General features: G+C 38.8%; 1 protein-coding gene across 9 annotated transcripts in view; it reads right to left on the reverse strand.

Moving 5' to 3' along the window:
- LRBA (LPS responsive beige-like anchor protein) overlaps positions 1 to 24,022 on the reverse strand; it is a 580,756-nt gene that overhangs the window by 133,602 nt on the left and 423,132 nt on the right. For all 9 annotated transcript variants that reach the window (XM_019534457.1, XM_019534459.1, XM_019534455.1 and 6 more), the window contains exons 44-45: positions 9,367 to 9,507; positions 8,021 to 8,140 (exon numbers count right to left, since the gene is read on the reverse strand). In XM_019534457.1, the coding sequence (XP_019390002.1) occupies positions 8,021 to 8,140; positions 9,367 to 9,507 (261 nt within the window). The remainder of the gene's footprint in view (positions 1 to 8,020; positions 8,141 to 9,366; positions 9,508 to 24,022) is intronic.

A 24,022-nucleotide genomic window follows, 5' to 3' on the forward strand; every position in this document is an offset into this window, starting at 1 on the left:
GATGCTTATCTTGCTGGGATCCTATGACCCCAGCTGACTTCCTGCCCTTTGGGCAGGGGGCTGGACTCAATGATCTCCCGAGGTCCCTTCCAGCCCTAATGTCTATGAAATCTATGAAATCTATGAAATCTTGATTTCTGTATAAGGCCTTTGGCACACTCCTCTATAACATTCACATAAGCAAACTAGAAAAATGATGGCTAGACTATATTACTATAACATGGGTGAACAACTGCTTGATTAGAGCCTTTTGAAGGATAGGATTCAAAATTTTAAGAAGGTTGTGATATATTAGGAAAACAGTGTAAAAAATCATCAAGAAGAAATTCAATAAAGAGAAGGGTGAAACAATACACTTAGGTCCTTGGCAGACATTATACTTAGGAGATGATTAACCTGTTAATCATGTCTTAAATAGTAACCCAGCCACACAATCAGGCAATTGACAGTGTGACAAAACAGGAGACCAGTCACAATATTATTCCAAAAAATGTGTATTTTTGTGGTTGGCTTCCTACATGCCTTAAACTGAAAGTGTTGCAGGGTCCCAGCTATGCAGCCCAATATAGGGTTATGGTAGATGATCAACTGAATAATGTTTGTAAAAAAACTCCAAAATAACCAGTGATGCTGTTGCAAAAAAAGGCAAACATCATCCTGGGATGTAGTAAAAGATGTGTTCTATTTTAAGACAAAAGAAATCATTATTCCACTCAGCTCCATGCTGGTACTTCCCAAACCAGTGTAACGTGTCCAATTTTGAGCATCGCACTTTAAAAGAGGTGCTGGCAAATCACAGCATCCAGAGGAAAGAACAAGAATTGTAAGATCTGACTTATGAAGAAATATTGAAAGAACTGAGTTTGTTTAACAGTCTAGAGTTGAGAGGTCTAAGAGAAGACCCAATACAAAAAAAAAAGGTTGTTAGACAATGATCAATTGTTTTCAATATCCACCAGGGCTAAGCAGGAAATATATATTTATTTTACAGTAAGGAAGATTTAAATTAACAACTTTATTAATACCTAACTACACAGATTGTTGCCCTAGTTAGGTTGCAGAATCCCTTTAAATGGGAAACTTTTAGACAAACAGAGATGGTTTAGGTATAGTCTATTTGCCTTAGGGCAGAGGGATGGACTAGATGGCCTCATGAGGTCCCCCTAGACCTTCAGTTCTGTGATTCAGATGTAAAAGCAAGTCATTTTTTCCCAGAAGCACATTAGCCAAAGATTACTATACAAAACATGTCACCATACCATACTTGCATGAAAGCTACTGGGAAAAGCAGAAGAACATCTCTCTCAAAATATAGGTAAAGAATTATGAAGTATTTTTCTATGCATGAAATTTGTAGTATGTTACACATGCACTATTAAAATAAATTAAATTTATACATGTGCATACTTTTCATATACATCTGAACATAATGTAGACAAAGCTCTGAAAAAAGTTATTTTTTCCCAAACTGTTTGACCTTTTGAGTTTCCCAAACACAATACAATTCAAAATCTAGAGTATGTCTTTTAAAGATTGTAGGACTATCTTTATTTGCTCTGTTGTATAGCAGCTCAAAATTATCTGCAATATATCGTTTAATAAGTCAAAGTTCATATCTGCCCAATACTTTTAAAGGTACTAAATGATGCTTTTACAGAACTGAAATATGCTTTGTATTGATCAAAACAGAAGATGCAGTTCTGGATAAAAAAACATGTGTTTCAGCATTTTTTTTAAAAGCACCAGTGCTGAACTGACAAGTAAATAACAATGAGGGAGCAATAGCTAGCCATTTTCTATTTCTTCCAAATTACCAATCAAGTTTTAATTTGCACTGGTTGAATGGATAGGTAGGACAGAATTAGGAAACTAAGTTTAATGCCACATATCATCTCTTGAAATCAAAAATTTGAAAGGTTCAAACAAAGGTTATACTGCAGTGCAGGATTAGTCTCATGCTTTGATCACAGATCCTAAGGCTTTCATGGCATAATGACAAGGATTGGTTGTGACCACACATATGCTTTAGCTTTCCTTCTTGAAGTGTGATACCAACTGACATGAACTGCCTCCAAACTAGCCCATGAGAAATTCTTTCTTGTAAATCTAACATCTCCAACTAAGACACTACGGATTCTAAGTTATATTAGGACAACAAATGAAAATATCTCTATGGCATTGATTTATTTCTTTCTGTTTACATGGGGAAAGCTAGGGAAATCCCTCCCTGTAAGATGCTTGTTCAATGGCTCTAATGTTCAGCATCTTCTTAGCTGAAAAAAGGAGTAAATCTGTTTCATTTTTCACTTTAATCCACATAAATATATTACAGTGCAACTTACCTCAGTCTGCAGCTTCTGAACCTTAGTGTAGTCTCCTACTTCTCTTACATTTTCAAAAATAATTCACTGATCAGTGCAGCAAGTTGCTGCCATGCCTTATGGCTCCTGTCTCATGCCATAATTTATAAGATAAACAGAAAACTTAGTATTAAAAACAAATCAAAATAAAGTAGTCTCTGTGGGCATCTTTACACGTGCTCCAGGGGTTGGGGGAAACTTTAATTAAAGTGGCTCCAAAATCTGCTCTAATTGAACAGCCTGCAGCATCTCATGTATTCAGCAACCTGGGCTTCAAAATGGTAGCGGGGACACTTTAGTTAAAGTTTGACAAGCTTTAGTTCAACGATCTTTAGTTAAAGTGCCTGCACTACCATTCTGAAGTGTGGGGGCACTAAATACAAGAGACACAGAGGCTGCTGGAGTGCGTTAATTAGCATGCTTCAGCAGACTTGATTAACTACAGTAATTACAGACTCGAGTAATTACAGCGCATCAAAGCAGTGTCCCCACATGTGTACAAGCACCCTCTATCCAACATGAGCTACAATATGCAAAAGCTTCTCGCACCTCTCTCAGCCCAATTCAGGTTCTTGAATCAGGGATTTCCACACATTCATTTATTCTGCAGTTCATTGACAAAGCTACCAAGTGAAATGCTAGATCTATTCTCCTATTCCTAGTCCAGACCCTACCCCTGGAAACAACCTGGAGTTCACCAGATCAAATGAGTTCTCTCTGGCTTTTGTAAAGGCCAGGTGACCCCTGCCTCAGCTGGGAAGCAATTGATAGTTTAATTCTTTCTAGGGTTGGAAGGGGCCTGAACAAATCATCAAGTCTGACCCCCTGCCCTGGGGAAGAACAAGTGCTGAGATTATAATACCCCAGCCAGATATCTATCCAACCTCTTCTTGAAGACCCACAAGGTAGGGGAGAGCACCACCTCCCTTGGGAGCCCATTCCAGAGCCTGGCAATCACAGCTGGAGTTGGGGCTCTCTCTCCTAAAAGGGGTCAACCATCCTATACTATGCGCATAAAACACTTATAAATACCATATTTTCACATGAGAAATATAAATATTATCATATTTTCATGAACACTCCAAGTGAAAGTCTAGATGTAGCCATTTATCTTGGGTTAGAATCCTCACCAATAGCGAGAATAATAGTGATTGAAAAAAACGACTTTTAATAATTGATGGGACAATTTGTAATAATCAAGATGATCAACAAAGAATGTTTGCTCCATTACAAAGCATTCTTTTATCTTTTTTTCTGTGATCACAATCATGGCAACAATCCTTAAACCTGTAAAAGTATTCTTCTAAATAGTTACCTCCATAAATGAGGTTTCGTTCCCATTTTTTGGATGCAGAAATTGAAGCAGAAAGATTGAAAGTGTTTTAATTAAATGTACCAAAGAACCCTTAACACATTCTGACTCTTAGTAAAATGCAGATGATAATAATAGTAATAATTATGGAAACAATTTAAAATTACTACAGTATATTTAAATGTGCACCACCCAGTCAGATTGATTGCTCTGAGGGTATAGACAAGTGTTCATTTGTAGTGCTACAAAATGTCTTGGACAACCATAACACTTTAAAAATATTGTATTGTATGGGTGTACAGGTATTCCACCTCCCAAGGGTAGAGTGCTACAAAGTTGCCTCAAAAGCAAACTTTCCACCAAAGTAACAATAGGGAAGCTGCTTCTTGGGTCCCTTGTCCACGTCCCTCCCACCCCAACCACAGGGGAGTTCAGTTAGTGACAATCTGTCCTCTTCCCTGATGGGGAAGGGGACAGCCTGTCAATGATCAGCTGCCAAAGACAACCCCTATCCTGCTCTCCTTGCCCCTGCCACCCTGGGTAGTTCTGCTGCCAGAGCACCAGTTCTTGCAGTGAAAGAAGGAATTCCTTCACACTAACCCTAGCCTATACCATGTTCCTGCCACTTGCCCACTGCAGCTTCTCTGGGGGATTGGGCAAGGGTCTGGAGGTAGGAGAGGACTGAGTTACTATGAGCAAATTTCTGCTACCACTTGAAGGCTCCGTCCATGACTGTTCAACTACTGGTAGGAAGTGTGTATGTATGTGTGGGGCTGTGGAGAGGCACCTCACTGAAATCTTCACTAAGCAGCTGATCAGCTAAGCCTGGGCTTGGCAACAGCCACAAGGCCAAAAAGGTCCAGCACTGTTGATGAGAGCAAGGTCCCATCAAGGCTCCTTGAAAACTCATGGAGTGGGCTATAAGGGAACCAGCCCCTCTTCCATTCCTCCCTCTTGAAGGAGAGGAAGGAGAAGAGAGAACTGTGTGACCCCTACAGCACTACATGTAATTGCACAAACATTAAACCTAGTAATAAAAATTGGAGAAACTCCTCACTGAAAATATTTTATAGCGCTTACAATACCTTTGTAGAGCTACCAAGTTGAATGGCTGTATGCTCACTTGGTGTATGTAGCACTATGGGGAGGTATTTGGCACTACAAATGTAATGCCTGTCTAAGGCTTGGGGCATCATTTATAAGCTATAGAAAAGTTTGGGGTATTTTTTCCTGGCGTGGGGGAGACAGGAGTTGCATTCTATGCTTAGAAATCATAAGTATGTTAGAGATGCAAACACATACAAGCTACTCAGGATTTTAATAAGGATGGGAAAATATTTTCTGTAGAAGGAGCTACAACTTAATCTAGACTTCCATCTGAAGGGTTGTGAGGAGATCCTGCAAAAAGCCTTTTCATTGTTCATATTTTTGCTTTTGGTGCTTTATTTAAAATATGCATTACTTTAGCGCTGCATAATCTGCACACAGGTATAGTAAATGAACACTGTTCCTAAGAGAATACAGCATTTTCAATATGCCATTTGCACTGGGATATCATGGGATTATTATGTTTACATAGATATAAATTTCTTGATGCCCACATTATGACACATGACAATGTCTTTTTAATGAGAGATTTTACTTTTTTCCCCTCAAAGAATTTTTAGTAAATTACATCTCAAGTGAATTATTTTGATAACACAACAGACTAGAGAAGAAAATCTCAGCAACTCAAATACATAACAAGCAGCTGGGCACTTTATCAAAGATATGGGCACAGGGTATGTTCATGGAGTGCCTTAAAAGAACAAACCCCACCCCCCAAAAAGGAAAGGAAATGTATGAATGCAGATTAGACTGAGTTGACACTGTCCATGTGAATGCATTTTACATCAGCATGTTTAGTCATGTCAAGGATTTTCTTTTATATTATGTGAAATACTATTATGTTCCTCACTTTGTCTGATAAAATTCAAGTCTTTTGCTCCCAATGATGCTGCTAGCAGCTTTTCAGCAGAAGATTAGAGGGAATTCACTTCAGAACATATTACACAGAAAATGGGCTTCACCGCATTGTGTTATATGTTTCATGAGCTGGTGGGAAGTGCTGTGGACTCTACCCTTATTGGGAGAGGCATAAGGAAGTTTTCTGTTACTCAACTAACCCCTAGCTCACCAAAATTCAGCTGGATGATGAAGAAATGTTACTCCGACTCCAGAGGGAACCTTATTTTGTATTGCTTAGTGGCTGTAAAATGGGAACTGAAGACCTTAAAAAGGAAAGCTTTCACACCTTCAGGTTTCCACTGTCAAGGAACAGAAACAGTAGGAACCTGAGTGTGCTCATTAAAAAAATAGGGGAGGCAGTAAGGATAGCTCAGTAAATCAGAGTTGAACATGGTCCCTAAGCTTTCTCTTGTATATTGTAAAATATCACACATCCTTTTTGCTTTGTAACATATGAGCTTTGTAAAAATAAAGCAAACCATTCAAGTTATACCTCTGTATGATTTTCAAAATGATATCAAAGAACTAATTTTCCCCTAAATTAGTGTACACATTATACAAATACAGGTTCATTAACTATACATATTCATCATGAAACAGTCATTAATTAAAGATCACATGGTATTTTGTACCTCTGTAACTTGACCTAACTACATAAAAGACATCAGTAGTGGCTTGTGATCCTGAAGATGGACCATGGGATACTTTATGAATGGGTTTCAGAGATATTTGTTAACCATAGATGGTTGGCAAGACTCAGGAACCTTTCTGTCTATTCCTTTGTCTTCTTTCCAATCCCTCCAAACCTGACTCTTCCTGTCCTGTGTTCTCCATTATTCTGTTACCATTCTGTCATCTCAAATCTGTCTTATTGTTCTCACCTAAATCATTCTCAATTCTCTACTCTTCAAGCTTTGCATCCCAGTCTCAACATCCAGCAAGTCCTATTCTCACTTCAGCAGTGACCTAGTCTAAGTCTCCTTATTCCCTGACCTAATCTAAGTCTCCTTATCATCTCCAGTACAAGTCTCATTGTCCAGACAGTCCTGGCTCCCTACTTCCAACTCTTCAGCTGATTTATTTCTATTCCAAATCATATCCTCTAGTTGTCCCTCACCAGTTAGATTCTTCCATGCAGGGACCCAATCTGGCTTTTCCCTCGCTGGAATCCTAAACTGATCTCAGTGCCTCCCATGTTCTTACCAGCTCCATGGTCCAGCATCCTTACCCAGCAAGCCCCATTTCCCCGAAACCCATGCCACACTGGATCCTCAACAGACCCTCCTCCCCACATGTTTCTTCCCTAACCTATTCTAAGTCCCAGTCTCCTTGCTCAACAAGTCCAGGTCTCCCCCACTAGGTATCAAATTCCAATCCATCTTTCTTGCTCTATCTGATATTCAGTCCCACTTTCTTTTCTTAGGCTTGTTGACCCTATCTACCTTCCACTGCTGTAGGTCTACAATTTATCCTCTTTGAATCTGGATCTGAATTAGGCAGCTTCTTTCTTCCCATTGCTAAATTGAGGAGAGTGTTATTAAGAGAACAGAAGGAGAGCCTCCTGGTTCTCAGTTCTGGTGACCTGTATTGGCTTGGAACTGTAACTGCTGGAAAAATTCTACTCTGCTGTAGGCTAACGCATGATGGAAGGAGGAAAGACTATTTAGGGTATCTAGTGACTAAAGATTCAAATTCGCTGCTAATTTTTCAAAAGCTTATCATTCAAATATGGATGCACAGGAACAGCAAAAAACATATCCCTGACAAAGGCGGATCCTCCCACGTTTCAAACCTCTTCTCCAAAACATGGATGGACTAGAGCAGTGGCTTTCAACCTGTGGTTCACAAACCCCTAGTGTCCACAGACTATGTCTAAGGGGTTCGTGAAAGATGACTATGATCAATCAAAAGTATGTGAATACATTTACAATTCAAAGGGATCTGCACATCCATTTGAAATTTCCAAAAGGACCCACACCTCCATTAAAAAATGTTTAGAAGTTCGCAACATGAAACAAGTTTGAAAACCACTTTCCTAGAGCTTTCCAAAGAAAAGGCCATTATATTTTTTTAACAATGGATAAAACAATGTATTTTTCCCTTAGTTTTTTAATCAAAAAGAGTTGAATCATTTGGGCTAAAATTTTCAAAATATTCAGGCTGAGGCAGACAACCAACATGGAAAAAATTTCCCAAATTATTTCAACAAATCAAATAGGAATCTTATAATAGGAAGTATTGCACACACACAAAAAACCAACCACCAGTTGCTCCTCTAATGCAGAGATATGCAATACAGATGTGTTAACAGATTTTACAACAGCTAAAAACAGTATTATACCTTAATATCTGAGGTGTCACGCTGGCTGTTGCGCCATGCTCTTGAAACTGATGAAAATGTTCTATCTGCATGGTCAAACTTCCCACCTTGTAAGTTAAGGAAAAGTGTTGTAAAGGGCTCCTGTGAAAGAGGAAAAAATAATGATGTGATACTGCTAGAAAGAGTTTATTTTAGTAAAAGCCAATTTTATATTTTTAGTCATCAATTGTTTAATTTCTCAGTGGGTAGGGAGTTAACTGAGAACCATTACTTCTGGTAACCACCCATACATATACTAAAGAAACTTCTGTGTTTATATATGTGACATACTTCAAATATAGAATGGACTCACAGTATGTTAAGAAAGTAAAAATTGAAAGAAATATTTGCAATTAGAAAAGAACCTGAAGTCAGTCATGGTTTCAATTGTTTTTCAAGGGAATACATATTTTTTCTATGATTTTTTTATAAAGTATTTCCAAAGATAATTGTGTGCTTTCATCAGGTAAGCATATTTCTGTAATTCAGGTTCATCTACTAGTGCAAAATGGTAATATTCAATACATGCAATTGTATCATGTGTTATGACTTAATATGTAATTTATGATTTAGAAAAGAAAAATGTTTAAAAGATTTAAAAGCCTCCCCTTAGTTAAAGAACACTTAAGCACATATTAGTGGATAATTGCTAGAAATTAGCTAAGCACTATAAATTACTTCAAGGATTTATGTATGCTTGTACCATTCTAACAAGCTTTAATTAATGATGTGCTGCTAATGCTTTCCCAAAGAAATTACTTGCTAGAAGATAAATCACCTTTCAATTTTACAGAAACATGCACTGTTTAACCAATATATTATCAATATGGAGCATATGCAATGGTACCTTCAAATAAATGGCAGCATAATTTAAAATATAGAATTATGACACTGTATAATTTTATGAGTATCTTAAGACAACTCATTTTAATTTGTTAGGGGTGAAAATTTAATTCACTCGTAAAAACGTACAAGTTTTCAAAGTATGCTCCTATTCAGAAAACCACGTAAAGAAAGGAAGTTAAGCATTTTTAATGTACTACAAAAAGGCATAATGTAATACAAAGAGCACATGAAAAGTATATTTGGGGGGAAAAAAAGCTTTTATACTGATTTGAAAAGGCTGCGCCATAAAAAATTAAAACCTTATGGGCAGAGCTTAGAACAGATTTTATCCTTGGAAATCAAGCAAAGTTACTGATTACAATCAATTACTTCAAAATCTCAATTGCCTTCTAGGCCCTTGGGTTTTAATTTACTCATGGTTTCTGATTATTTGTTGCTTTCAGTATCATTTAAAAGGAAACATTCTTAAAAACTGTACTTACAATTCTTAACATCCATGTGAGTGCAAAACTTGCAGTTGAATAATGCGTGCCATAGTGAAACTTTGGAACTTGATCATCTTCCCATGACTCGTATCGCTCTGCAAAGAATGCTGCTCTCTTTGGGTTTAGAGCACCAATAGGCTAAAGGGTTGTTTTTTGAGAGAGAGAGAGAGAGAGAAAGAGAGAGAGAGCTGTATCATCATAATTCTTAAGGTTGTTTCACTTCTCTCCACACACATAATACTTAGCATGCATGAAAATGTGTTTCTAGGTGGTTTTTGCTTGCTTGTTTGTCTTGGCCAAAGCAGACAGTGTTTCATTCAGTGGATATGAGGGTGAAGAGAGATGTGCATTTCAAACAAGGATCATACATACATACATATATACATACATACATACAGGTGATAACAAAAGCTGTTACTTTTCACCAATACAATATACTTTCTGTCAGATACCAGCTTTAGCCAGTCACTAACGAGCATTACACAACATTATACAAAGTGGATGTTAACTATGTGATATTTACAGATGCAGTAAGAACTACTGAATGAGTTGTGAGCAACCACCAGCAACATGTTTTTGGATCTTGATGTTTCAGGAAAGGTGACAAATTAATCAACACTGTGGAAGAATGGCAACAGCATAGTTGCAATTTTGGTATTAGTGTTAATGTTTTTGTTTTCATAATCACCAGTCCCAAGAGAAATGAGAAAATATGTCTGCATGTAACGCAGGGAAAGGAGAAAGAGTTCATAAGAGAAATTAGTGAAACAGATATTATGCCAGAAATTGCTGATATAAGATAATTAAATCAAATTAATTAAAATGCAATTTTAATTATTAGAAAGAGTTGCTAGTTTTCATCAAGACTGACACTTTTGCCTAAGCTCTCATTCACAAAAAATACCCTGGGGTTTAATTAATGTAAAAAAATACAAAATGGTGATTTAGGAGTTATGTATTGGTGAAATAACTACGCTTCACATAAAGCACTAAGAAACCTAAACAAGGTGTTAGCAATGTCATCTATCTAATATTTTAAAATCTAAAATATTCTGGCACTGTACCATGTATATACAATATATACCATGAATGCAACGTTTGATGGACATTTGTACTGTAAGTACAATTCTTATTATTAATTTAAATGTGTACCTAAACAGATTCTGGAACTACTTGCTTGTAACTGGAAATATGCATGCAAAATATTTTCACACTTCTGATCTTGCAAAGATGAAATTAACAAAACATATTTACACAAGGTATAAAAAAATACTCAATTTCAGAAAAACTGACAATTAATAACCAGGCCTTTTGCATGAGTGAAAATATAGTGGCTTTCTTAGATACAAGTTTAGAAAAAAAGCTTATATTCTAAATTAAGTCCAGTATTATATTTAGCGTTTCAGAACTATTTTAATTATCTGATTACTACTATCAAAGTATATTCTTCTTTTCAGATAGTATTAGATATGCTGCAAGTTGTTTCTGTTCTAGATGACAGTTCAGATCTATGAAGGACTTCAGATCTTATCTTACATTATCTTACTTAAAACGGTTTCACTTTGCAATTGGATAAAGAAAACATCTTAGGTTGATTGCTGTTTTTGCAGTCCACTAATTTGAAATATAATCCTTTTAAAGGGCTGGTTTCTGCATAAAGGGATTTTATCTGATTTAGCAAATGTATTCCAGGGAAGAATGAAACGGACTTCAAGAACTATCTTCTTTGTTCCAGAATCATTTTGGAATCTCCACCTGCACTGCTTTTATAGGCTCAGTTATGGTTGATTCAAAAAGATTACAATAGATAAATTATATGAATTAAAAATAGAATCAATGCTGCTCCTGTATAGTTCTGTAATATTTTAAGTATTCACGTTATCTGCTCCTATTTTTATTACTCTCCAAATGAGCACACCCCAAATCAATAGTTATAGAATTATACTCCTTGAATATAAAGCTAAAACCAATTACGATTGATTTCATTCTCTTTCGGAAAAAAAAAATAGTGTCATACAGAGATCCATACACCCAGAATCCACAGTATTGATTTTGGCTGTTATTGTTACAGTTGGTTTCTGAAGCCTGCAATACTACAACTATCAAGACATGTCATATTTATTTGCAAGCAAATAAAAAAAAAGTCCCCAAATGAAAGAAAGCTTAAGGGGAAAAAAGAACCATGGAGCTGTGCACTGACAATGATACACTATCAGCTTACTCAGAGAAGTTACAGTGGGAATACACACATTGAATTATACATTACACGAATGCACTGATTTATTGTGGTAATAACATCCACCTCATTAAAAGATTCTGCTTTGCTGCAGTCGGAGGGCTACATATTGTTTACTGCTATAAATTAATGGCAGTGCACAGAAGACTGTGGAACCCCTCTAACAATAGATCTGTAATGACAGTGCTGTATATCACAGCTTCCTCAGCAGCTTCATAATAAAATGGAGACAATGTATTGGGCTAATACATTCTACCATGCTGCCCCATATTTTTTCTGACAACTGCTTTAAAAGATGCGGTGATTCAACTACATTATAAATTGAAATAAACAGTTAACTAAGCTTGAACCATAAGCAAAGTATTGTATTGGGATATTAAAAACCCTTTCAGATTTTGAATTTGATTGAAGATTTAAATATCTTAGCCCCATATATTTGGAAATAAATAGGTACCCATTGCGTTTTAGGAGAGAAGAAAAAGAAAAGCCATACTAAACTGGTAGATATGAAATGCATTTGTAAAATTATGTACTGGACTGCTCACTAGCGAACAGTGTGCATAGAAAACATAAACAATTATACCAACTAAAAATGGAATGGGGATTCATAGTGCTGATCCATTGTACCCGTTTTATGTGTATGCTCCATCCTGCGGGAGTGGAAACCTAACCACAGTAACTTAAGGAGCTGTTTCAGCCCTGTTGTAGCTTCACTCATTGCAGGAAAGCAAGCACATGAAACAGTTACAGTGGCAGGGGAGACACCAGGATGACGGAGAGGGAAATCCCACGAGCCTCTCAGTTGATCAAGTGTAGTTACAGGGTGAGGCTTGCCTCTTGCACTCCAGACCAGCTGACCCCTGCAAGATTCCCCAAATGCAGGAAACTCTAGCACACAATTTTGTGGCAATGGGGGACTGCATTCTCATTTTCCCCATGGCTTGCTCTTTGGCCTTTTGGATTGGAGCAAGCAAGACTGGGGCAGGCATCCAAACCTCAAGGCCTCTGGGCTTGCATGTGGAATGCCTGCCATGGATTTTGGGAGTATTCAAAACCCCAGTCTGGGAGGGAGAATACTTGGCCAGTGGTAGAGCCACACAGTCTTGAACAATTTTGCTCTGCTCAGTCAAAGTTGGAACTTGTCCAGTAGAATTAGCAACTGATTTGGCCCTTGAAATGTAATTTAAAGTGTTAAGCTGCATTTCCACAGACATGGTTCCTCTGCCTATAGGCCACAGGAGAATAAAAAGTTGAAACCTTTAGCCCTCAGCACTAATAATTCCATAACCAATGTTTGTTGAAGCAATGGATAGAAACTAATAATTAGGTACTAGACTGCGAATTAAAATGAATTAGAAGAAAGGATTTTAAAAGGTAGAGATCGAGAAATTCAAACAACAAGACAAAAACAATGGAGGCGGCTGGAGCACTGAAATGTTCCAGCCAGAACAGCACAAGCATGCAAGAGTGCCATTGTTTCCTTTTTCAATCATTTTAGTTGGAAATATTTCAGTTGTTACATCTGTCCATACCCTTAGATTCCAGTATCAACTGCTGTAGACAGAAGTGGGTTAGAAAACCTTAGCAATCTGTTCATCCTGCTGCTTAACTAGGCCTTCCATCTGTTCTAGTTCTTTAAGACTTTCTCTAGTTCTTCTACTTGGTTAATTTCACAATATAATGCTGAAAATATCTTTTTTTTCCCTGCTTATTTCTGTTTTTGATATCTTCACTTCTAGGTTCCTAACAAGATTGGTCTCGTTCATTTTGTACACATTTAATGGCTAGCAAACTTCCATTTCCTGTAGTATATTTCTGTAGCCTGCCTTCCTGCCCTCCCTTTCCCTCCCCCAAAAATAGTTTTGGCTGATCTCATGCCTGTCCCATCTTCAATTATTGTCACTGTCCTTGTAGTATAACAGTTGTCACCTAACTCCTAGTATTTTTCTGAAGAGTATTCTAAAGCATGCTACTTTATTTTTTCTGGCCTTTTACAATCTTTGTATTCACTACCTTCCCTCATCTTCTTTGTTTCCTCTTATTGTTCATTTTCAGTGTTCTAGCATGACATCCACTGTTTTTTTAGTCATGCAATTTTATTTAGATTTTATAGGGTTTTTTATTGAATACTCTAAAATTGTTCCTAAAATCAGACAACTTTCTATGAACCAACATTTCTAAGGATATTTGAACTATATTTTTACTGATCAGACAGATTTTGTCCCATTTCACTTTTCCTCTGAACTTGCATAATGACATAAGACATGGCAACTGGCAGGGGGGCACATGATATCTAAAATGCTGGCCAAATGACTACAATTTTGTTTAGCAACACACTGAAGAGTAATTCAAAAAGGATAACTTTGGAAGGAAAAGACTCATTCTTATTTGCAGAACTCTTTAAGAACTACACGAGCCCCAGGATGATATCTGATAAAACTATACAGGCAGTCCTCCACTTATGACTGTTGGAGTTATGACAAACAGCACTTATGACCTCTGTAAATTACAACATTGTTTTGAGGTTCTGACAGGGTTTCAACTTTACAACACTGCATGCAGCTGCCTCCAGCTGGTAAGTCTGTTGTGGTGGGACATGGGAGGGCAGATGAACATACCTGCTGTGAGGGAGGGATTGGGGCTGGGACAGGGGCTGCCCAGAGGGTGGGAAAGGTATGGGGTGGGGTGGGGTAGGGCAGCTCCTGCCACTGCACCCCACTGGTCCAGGGCTGCTCTCGAGGCGGGCAGTGGAAGGTGCTGGGAGTGGGGGCTATGCCCCCTTGCCACTCGCCTAGCTGGGGCCGAGCAGACAAGCAGTGTGCGGCTGCATTACCTACAGACAAGCAGTGTGCAGCGGCCGAAGCAGGCCCAGCCTCCCCATCTCACCCAGCCCTGCACTGGCGGGGTGAGTGGCAGCAGGGTATGGGGAAGGGGCATGTGCCCCCGGATCAGCATAGGGTGGGTGGCGCCAGGACTACACCAGACTGTGCTCTGGGCTGGCAGTGGGGGCTATGGTAAATTTTAGGGTGGCTGCAGCCCCCCCATAACCCCCACTCTGCCGTTCACCCCGCCCCAATCCAGGGGCAGACTCTCCCCCATGCCCTGCTGCTGCCGCCTGCCCAGCCAGCGTGGGGCGAAGCCATGGCTCATCCAGTAGGCATGGAGAGACAGGGGTGACTTCAGTCGCTATGTGCCACTTGTCCATAGGCAATGCAGTGGCTCCGCCCTGCCCCGGCTGGGCGAGCAGCAGGAGGGGATAGCCCCTACTCTGCATGGGGTATATCTCAGCCCAGCCCCAGCCCTGCCTGCTCCTCACAGATCTGGGGGCATATGCTCCCTGCCCCATGCCCTTCCACACCAACGGCAGGAGCAGCAGCAAGAACCGCTGGATGAGCTGCCAGATGAACAGCTTCTGAATCGGCAGTCTGCAGCGGCGGGAGCTGCCACCCCTTCCCCATGCCCCTCCACCCCAGCTGGGTAGCCCTTGCCCCAGCCCCTATCCTAGCCCCAGCCTCAATCCCTCCCTCGCTGCAGGGGCTTGATCTGCCACCCCCAACCACAACTGACTTACCAGCTGGAGGCAACTGTGTCAAGCACAGTAAAGGAAGCAACCCCCCATTTATAACATTGTTCTTATGGGAAAATTGGTTCCAGCTTACATTTTGACTTAAGATGCGATTTTCAGAAACCAATTGCTTCTTAAGTCTAAGGACTGTATGTATTTGAATTGAAGCAGGAAGAAAAAAATACCAAGAAAACCTAGTTTTTCTCTTATAGATCTGATAGCTCATGATATATGTGAGTACAAACTTTCACACACTGATAAGCCAATAAGCACAAGTCTAGAATGAGTGACAATATGAAAAAGTGTTCTGAGAACTTGCCTCTCCATTTGATTTCTTGAATCTTTGTCAGCCTTATCTGACTAGCTATCTGTAGTTCAGAAATACAATTACCCATATTACTGTGTAAATACTCTTAACATACATAGCAAATATGATGTTTGTACATTTAGGGTTTATTTGGAAGAACACTGTCTGGTTTTTATAACTGAGATTTTTCTTAGATTCATAGAGTTTAAAGCCAGAAAGGATCATTAGATCATTTAAGCTGACCTCCAGTATATCAAAGAATATTATCTAGTTTGACCTAGTTATCCTTATATTAAGCTCAATAATGTGTGTTTGATTAAATAAGTCTTCCAGAAAGGTGTACAGTCTTGATTTGAAGACATCAAAGATGGATAACCTACTATTTCTATTTGTATTTCATTCCAATTATCCTCCAAAGTTAAAAAATTGTATTTTATTTCCAATTTAAATAGGCTGGCTCCAGCTTCCAGCCACCGGCTGTTCTCATGCCTTTCTCTGCTAGGTGAAAATCTAAGTACACAGTATTTTCCCATCTGAAGATATCTAAACACTATCATTAAGTTACCTTTCCATTCTTTTTTCAATAAGCTAAGCAAGTTGAGTTCTAAAGTCTCTCATCACTAAGGAATTTTCTCAAGAATTCAAATAATTTCTACGGTTTTCTCCACCTTTCCAATTTTTCAACATCCTCTTTTATATGTGGATGCCAGAGCTCAGTACAGTATTTCCATAACAACCTTGCTAATGCTGTCTACAGAAGTAAAATCAATGCCTTACTTTATTTTCCCTATGTATGCATCCAAGGGTCATAGGAACCCTTTTGCTAAAGTATCACACAGAGAGATCATACAGAGCTGCTTGATCATTATGACTCCCTTCCCTCCTTCCCCCGCTTCCCCACTGATGCTTTTTCAGTTATTGCTTTCCATAGTATAACTCCTCCCCTGTCCACCCCACTGCCATTCACTAGATATGACTTGTATTTCCTGCCCCTAAGATGGATGCATGGAATCTCAAAACATATTTTGTTTCACTGGGCTCAGTTTACTCTGGGCTGGCCTATCCAGAACACTCTACGTAAGTATCTCATTATTCACCATTCCTGCCATCTTGGTGTCATCTAGAAATTTTATCAACAGTTATTTTATATTTACCTCTTTTCATTAGCATATATATAAGCCTGAATTGATGTAGACCCTGAAATGGTCTGGCAGCTAAAGACCCTGTGTAGCAATTTAGGACTCTTGTTAAATCACCCTTGGATCCCATGCTAAAACCACAGAATAAGATTCAGCATAATAAGTACTGAGCTACCTTAAGTCACCCAGAACTAATTAATGCCAAAGAGGACAAACAGGCAGGGAGTGTGTCACTGGAGAACTGTGATACAGGAAGTTATAAAAAGATACCTTTTTATATACCAAGATACCTCAGATACCAAGAGAAAGTCTGAGGCTTTATGTTTCAATTTTTTAGGATGTATTTCAGTTACCAGTGGGTACATCCACACGTGCATATTAATGCAATGCAATAAACTCCACTGCTTCTTGCACCAAAGTTTATTGCTTCCAGGTGCACCATTTACACACGTGTCCAGGACTGCAGCATACTGATCCAGGCTAAACCAGCCCTGGTTGGCAGAGGGCCTGGGAGGTCAGCCTGCCAACTCAGGGCTGCTCCCCTCAACTCAACATGCTTTGAAGGGGCTGGCTGGGGCACAAGGGTGCTTCAGTGCAGGGCTAGCCAGCAGGCATCCGCCTGCACTGAAGCACCCTTGTGCCCCAGCCAGCTGGGGCAATCTCTACATGTGTGCTGCTACGGAGTAAATTCCACAGCAGGGTAATAGTTGTATTTACAAGTGCTACTTTGCTGCAGAGTTAATTAATTTACTCTAAACTAACAGGGATGCACGTGTAGTTGCACAACTTTTGCTGCCGACTAATTAGTCTACTCTGCAGTAAATGCCTCATGTAGACACTTCAGTGTGAGCTAAACCCCAGAAACAGGAATTTGCTCACTTCATATGTTGTCAATATAGCCTCCTGACATTTGGAATATAAACCTTATTCTTCAGACTACCTAAAATTAAAGGGGTGTGGTTAAATTATACCAAACAACTGACTGACTTTAGCTCACCAGATGACAATTTGTGCAATGCAAGCAATCATTCTTTTCTCAACAGTTTCCTCCTGTCTGAGAACAGCCATTGGCCCTCACATACCTGTTAATGTGTTTCTACTCTGTTTTTGTGACCTCGTTGACTGATCCCTCCCTTAGAGACACTGAACCAGGTGTCCCTCCAAACACACTCCTTAGCTTTTTAAGGGATACATTTCCCTTAGCCCATCTAGTTCCTTCATGAAAAATTATGTGCACTGGACACCTGCTAACTTGCAAGAACTTCAGCCTGACCTCCTAATCTGCTCATCAGGTCCCTGAGCTGATAAGCAGAAAGTGAAAAAAACAAACAAACCATATACCACTCAGTCTGGAACTGAAAGGAAAATTCTTCCTGCCTCCAAAAAACATGACTAATACAATGTCCTCAAGAGATCCTATGACATAATGCTTCCCTTAAACCTGGGGTAGGAAGATGAAAGCTAGAATGTGGACACAGGGAGGGCTTGGACCAGAGCGTCCCCTCTTCTCTTCTAAGCTGCTTTCTTATGGGAGGCTTTGTTAATAATTATTTGTAAATCCTAATTTAGTTACCTAGTATTAATCAGTCAAGAATCAAATCTGAGGACTGAGGGTACTAGTAAATCTAATAAGTTTATAAATTACTTATTTGTCCAAGAATTAGCATAACAAGTGAATGTATTCGACTGATTTTGACTTCAGGGTATGGTCACACATTTGAGGTTGGACAAACTAGTAGAGCTGTGTTGTCAATCAGTGGATATGTTGTACCTCTAATATCTGAAAGCAGTCAAGTGGTTACCCATCTGACAGACTAGGGACTAACATTACACATAAACTGGTTCAAGTGATCAGAAACTGGTTTAAATATGTAACAAAACAGATGTTCAGTGCACATAAAGCCAGTCTGAAAATGGCTGAAACCAGTTTGAGATAAACCTGGTTGAATGTACTATCAGACTTAACTGAGTTGACTCAAACAGGTTTAGCAATGTCTGTCCCTCACTCCTTGTTGGTTTAAGATAAACCAGACTCCCCCAGCATCCTGGCATGCTCTCTGGGCTGGGCAAGGGTCTCTGCTCTACAGTAGGGCTGACTCAGCCCCTCTGCTCCCTGGCTGGAGCTCTGGCAGAGACTTGCAGGCACAGCAGGGTCTGTCTGGCTTCTCCCTGCCCTACCCCTCCACCCTCACTGCTCAAGCAGGAATCTCCCCTCCCTCCCGCCTGTCTCTCACAGCATGGATCCCAGCCTCATGGACCCTAGGCATGTGGTATGTTAGCTAACGCAGAGACTTGTCTGTGTGTGTTTGTCTCCAATTTCACTGGGACAGGCAGACACAAGTGACTGTTTAGGGCATTTTGGAGCTAATCAACAGGTCAGCTGGTAAGCTGCTTAAGACTTTTCACAAATAGAGAGAGGCCATTGTTTTGCTGATGAGGTGATAAACACTCTTATAAGCTCCCTGCTGGCTTCCTTGCCTGTCACTTCACTGCAGACAGTATAAAGAAGCAGGGAGGGAGATTTAAAAGCTCCGTATCATCAAAAGATGCATGCACTGTATACCTCTCTTTGCCCCAGAGTGCTAGCTGTGGGCTGGCAAAACTCCCGCCCCTTAAGCAGCCAGTCAGGAAAAGCCTGGGATGGTGCAGGCAGACTCAGAGATCCTGCTGAGGCCTGGCCATGCCCATGCCCCCACCCTCCTCAGCTCAGTACTGTACAAGGGAAGGGACGGCTGCTCTAGTGCCCCCTGGCTTCTAACCTGAGCCACTAAAGGCATGTGCCCGAATTTGCTCAGTCCAGAGAGAATGTCTGTCCTGTTACAAACCAGTTCAACCTAGCCAGGTTAGACTAACCTGCAAAGACTGAATCCATTCATGCTCAGGCTTTTTGAAAGTCTGTCCCTAGCTACAATGTTTACAATTCCATCTAGTTAAGCTGTTTCTCCTTTAACACAAGAATGTCCTTATAATCACAAATATAACTTTCTTTTGAACAATGAATCTCAAATAATTTTGATATCTAGCATTACAGTCAAACAAACTGGGGGAAGAAAACAAGAAAGACAAATGAAAAATAATTTTGGAAAGCAATAATTTAAAAAATAGTAGGTACAGCTGATGTACGCCTTTTTCAGACGATAAACAAGTTTCAAACACATATGAAACTCTGTATGTGCTATAAAAGATAACGAAATACATCATAATAAAACGATCAACAAAAAGAAAGAGGAAAGTGATATCTACCATGTCACATAACGATCACTAAAACCACCCATCATTTCTTGTGTCTGTAACTTTGTGAGTATGCCCAGACATAAAAGCCAGTCGAGGGCACCGTACAGCAAACTTGTATTGCTTTGAAATACAAATGAATTTTTTACTCAAACTTTTTGTATTTTATCCTGCTGAAGAAACACAGACAAATGGCCTCTAGCAAGCTCATTTAAGACTTGTATGCAATGTTTAGAGGTACAGATAGAGGTTCTCAGCATCTCCTCTATCTAACTGACAAGTGTAACCAGTAGACTGTGACTAGCATTTTTATCCAAGCTAGATTCTTTGGGTATATCTTCAAATACTATGTGCATCTGGGTGGGTGTTTATATACCATACACATAAAGAAAAGGCATAGGCGCCATTTTCTCAGCATACCCAAGAATTAAAATTAGCAGTCTAAAAAAAATCAGAGTCACAGTGTTTTAGATCTTTAAGCATGATTTTAAGAATTAACATTGTATTTTTAATTGCCTACTTTGCAGTGACCTTAAATATTCCTGAAAATACAATGAACTCAAATTTTGAAATCAATGAATAATTTTGCTTAAACAGTTCTGACACATGATCCAAAGAGAATATAAAACAAGACTTCAACAGTAATCAAGAGTTCAACTTATAAATAAGTAATTTTGTTTCAAACTAAATATATATATAGATATATAGATATAAAAAATATATATTCATATATATATATTCATGTTCAGTGAAATATTTACATTGCTATTACTAAGCTGTATTGTTCATGCAGACTAATATTGTTATTTTTACTTAAAAAACTATGAAGTAGTTTAGGCATGTAAAATGATCCACTACTGAAAATGCTTTCAAGACTGCTGCAAGACTAGAAGCCTAAATATACAATGTTTTAAATGATGCTAAAATTACAAAAGTTTAAATCCACATTGATACATTTCTGATGATAACAATAATAACAACACTAATAATAATAATAAAAAAATTCAAGCATAAAAAGCAAACAAAAACTATGTCTAGTGACAACTGAATTTACAGCAGAACACACCCCATTCACCTAAAATTTTAAAGAATAGAAATAGGAAAAAATAAAGAAAAATATTTGCATCCATACCTCTCCAGCTGCATACAATGTTATTGATAGCACACTCAGGTGCTTCCTAAGACTTCTGTTTAAATCTGAAACACATACCTAAACCCAATACATACCCAGGGTCCATCAAATACATTCTATCATAAAAAACCTTAGCAACTGAACTCATAGGCCATGTACAGACATTACACTTTCACTGATATAAAAGTGATCAAAAACTAGTCTATACCCATAACAAAACAGAAGTTCAGTGAACAAAATTGATCTATACCTGTAAGAGAACAGAAGTCTGGTGTACATAGATTGGTTTCAAAATGGTGGAACCCGGTCTAAGATTTGCCCTCCCCCCACCAAAGGGCAAATGTGCATTCTGTCCTCTACTGACCTAAACTACATTGCTTACAGAAAACCACATAACGTCACTGATTCCACCTCAGGCTTTTTGAATGTCTGTAGGCTTTTATAAAAGTTACACCAACAGATCAGCACCTCTGATTGTCATACATTCTGTGGATTTGGGTAGCTATTCTGCCTTCATACAGAAATCTCAAAGGAACTGTTGGATGTTCTTCAGTGAATAGTGATTACTTGGCTACAAGGACCAGGAGAAAAGGCATGTGCCCTGAAATCGGAGGGAAAAACTGTGCTGCTGAAACTGATCTCAACTAAACTGCTTACCTCTATACCTTCTGCAAAGGCTACATCTGCGTAAGAAGAGGGGCCAAATTTAACATAATTTTCCTGCTTGAAATCAAAGAATGCAACTCTGCCATGGAAATTCACTTTACTTAACCATGGAGTTAGCTGCAGTCTATTTGCTTCCAAGTTTTGAATTAAGTTCCTCCCTGGGACTTATTCCCAGTTTTTAGCATCTCTAACAATGTAGCTTTGCAGTCAATTAACAATATGATTTGACTTGGAAACTGAAATATTTGAATGATTATAATACCTAATAATCAGTTGATATACACTATTAATTACATGTAATGAATGCACAACAAAAGAATGGCATTTACATAGCTTAGGAAATACACAGAATAATTTAAAGAAAGAAAAATAAACTCACTCCAATAAACGTGGGATCATTATCTCGGGAGCATATGACCAGAAGATAAGTTCTACAAAATGCAATGATCTTGAAAAAGCCAATAAAGCAGTTCAAAATGGGATTCTAGCACACTGGCAGCTAAATCAATGCAGAATACTAAAAGCTGCTGCTTTGCAAATGCAGAAAGAGGTAATTTTTAAAGTAGGATGACTGTGGAATGAGTCTTAAGTTTTAGGGTTCCCCACTAATCAATAACACAAGAAACACTGTGTAGACAAATCTTAATGTCCTTTTAAAGCGAGATGGCCTAGGACTTTGAATATCCAGATGCTGCCAGGAAAAAAACAAGAAATAAACCTGAAAAGTTTGATTTTGGCAATATGGTAAGTAGAACCCAGGAAATATCTAGTACGTACAGTATAACAACTCCTGTCTTAAGACAGGAAGAGAAGCATTTCCAGAGGGAGACAGGTAAGTTTTCAGATTTCAGACAAAATTTTGAGTTCCACATGAGGGCTGAATTTGGGGTGAGGTTTCACTACTACCTTGTCCCAGTGAAATGTCATGTAGGGAGGGTCAACCTTAAGTGCTTGGAGCTTGTTCATTTCTTTGAGCAAAGTGATAGCAACAATGAAAAAACATCTTTAAAGATGGTAAGACAGATTCCAAAAGAGTCTCAAAGCATGATCCCATAGATCCCTCTCAGAGGACCCAAGTAGGATCCAGTTCTCTTACCAGTAGGTAAGTGTACCCTTGAAGAACTTAGGCATCACTGAATGAAAAAAAGAGAGACAGAAATCACTATGAGGTAGGCCCTGGCTGAGATGTTCAAAGGGTTACAGTCCTTTCCAGTGCAGCAAGCAGTTGAATATCAAAGCCAGTCTAGAGTCTAGACCCCATAAGTGCTGTTCAAAATCAAAAAATCTCTTCCAATTAGACAAGTAAATCACTCTGATTACTATCTTCCTGCAATGTATTAAGATGGCCTAGACTGTTCTAGAACAGGCTCTGTCCATGGTACTTACTCAGCCAAAACCTAGCTGTCAAGTACCAGGACTTTTGAGCCATGAATGTCTGAATATCATGAGAGTAACCAATTGTGGTACTACAAGATTAAGTCCAAACAGATTGGAATCCAATTCAGTAGATCAATGGACATCTACAGAGTCTGTCAGCCAAAACTGCACCAGCCAGTATAGATATATTAGAATGACTGTAGCTTGGTATGAATTTTGAAAATTGCTCTAAAGGATAAAGAAAAAAGGCATAAAGTCTGGATTTCACTGCAGAAGGAAGGTATTGGGCAATTTTTGTTAACTTTTCAGGAGTGGTCCCTATGGGGATCTATCACAGACCTGGAATTGGTTAACAATTCCTTGACAAATGTTTTTTTAAATGAGACAACTCCAATATATCGTGATCAAGCTTTTCATGGGAATACATCAGTTTTGACAAAATTTTCTTTGGTCCAGAATGGAATTTGCAGTCAAAGCCAGACAGCAGGACAGACCTCATAAAAGCCTAGTGATTACAGCAATCACCTGGAATAGAAGAGACTTGAGTTTAAGATTCTACTGTGCCTTATTCAGAGACCACACTTGCATATGGTTTTCCAACATCTCAGGCAAGCATCTCATTACCAAGCCATACATTTTTCCCAAAGAAGTTTTAATTAATTTTACAAAGTAAAAGAGCTCAACCCAGAGGCAGAGAGTAAGGCAGAGAGAGAGAGAAAGATAGTATTTGACCTGTAGCACATCAGTAAATGTCCCACCTACAAATCATTCTATCTGTGCAGTGCACCTTAAATCTTTCTTTTCCAAAATAAAAAAATATATATTTACTGGCCATCTCTACATGGAATAAATATTTCACAAGTGAGTACCTCTCATTAATTGAACCTGATGGCTACTAAGAATTTAATTCAGTTCAGTACCAGAACTTTTGTCCAGAAGGGGTAGGTTATCTCATCCCCATTTTTAGTCTGCAATGACCCAGTGGAAAGTGGGAAGACAT

The sequence above is a fragment of the Crocodylus porosus genome, unplaced genomic scaffold (assembly GCF_001723895.1).
Source record: "Crocodylus porosus isolate Cpor-Errol unplaced genomic scaffold, CroPor_comp1, whole genome shotgun sequence".
NCBI lineage: Eukaryota > Metazoa > Chordata > Crocodylia > Crocodylidae > Crocodylus > Crocodylus porosus.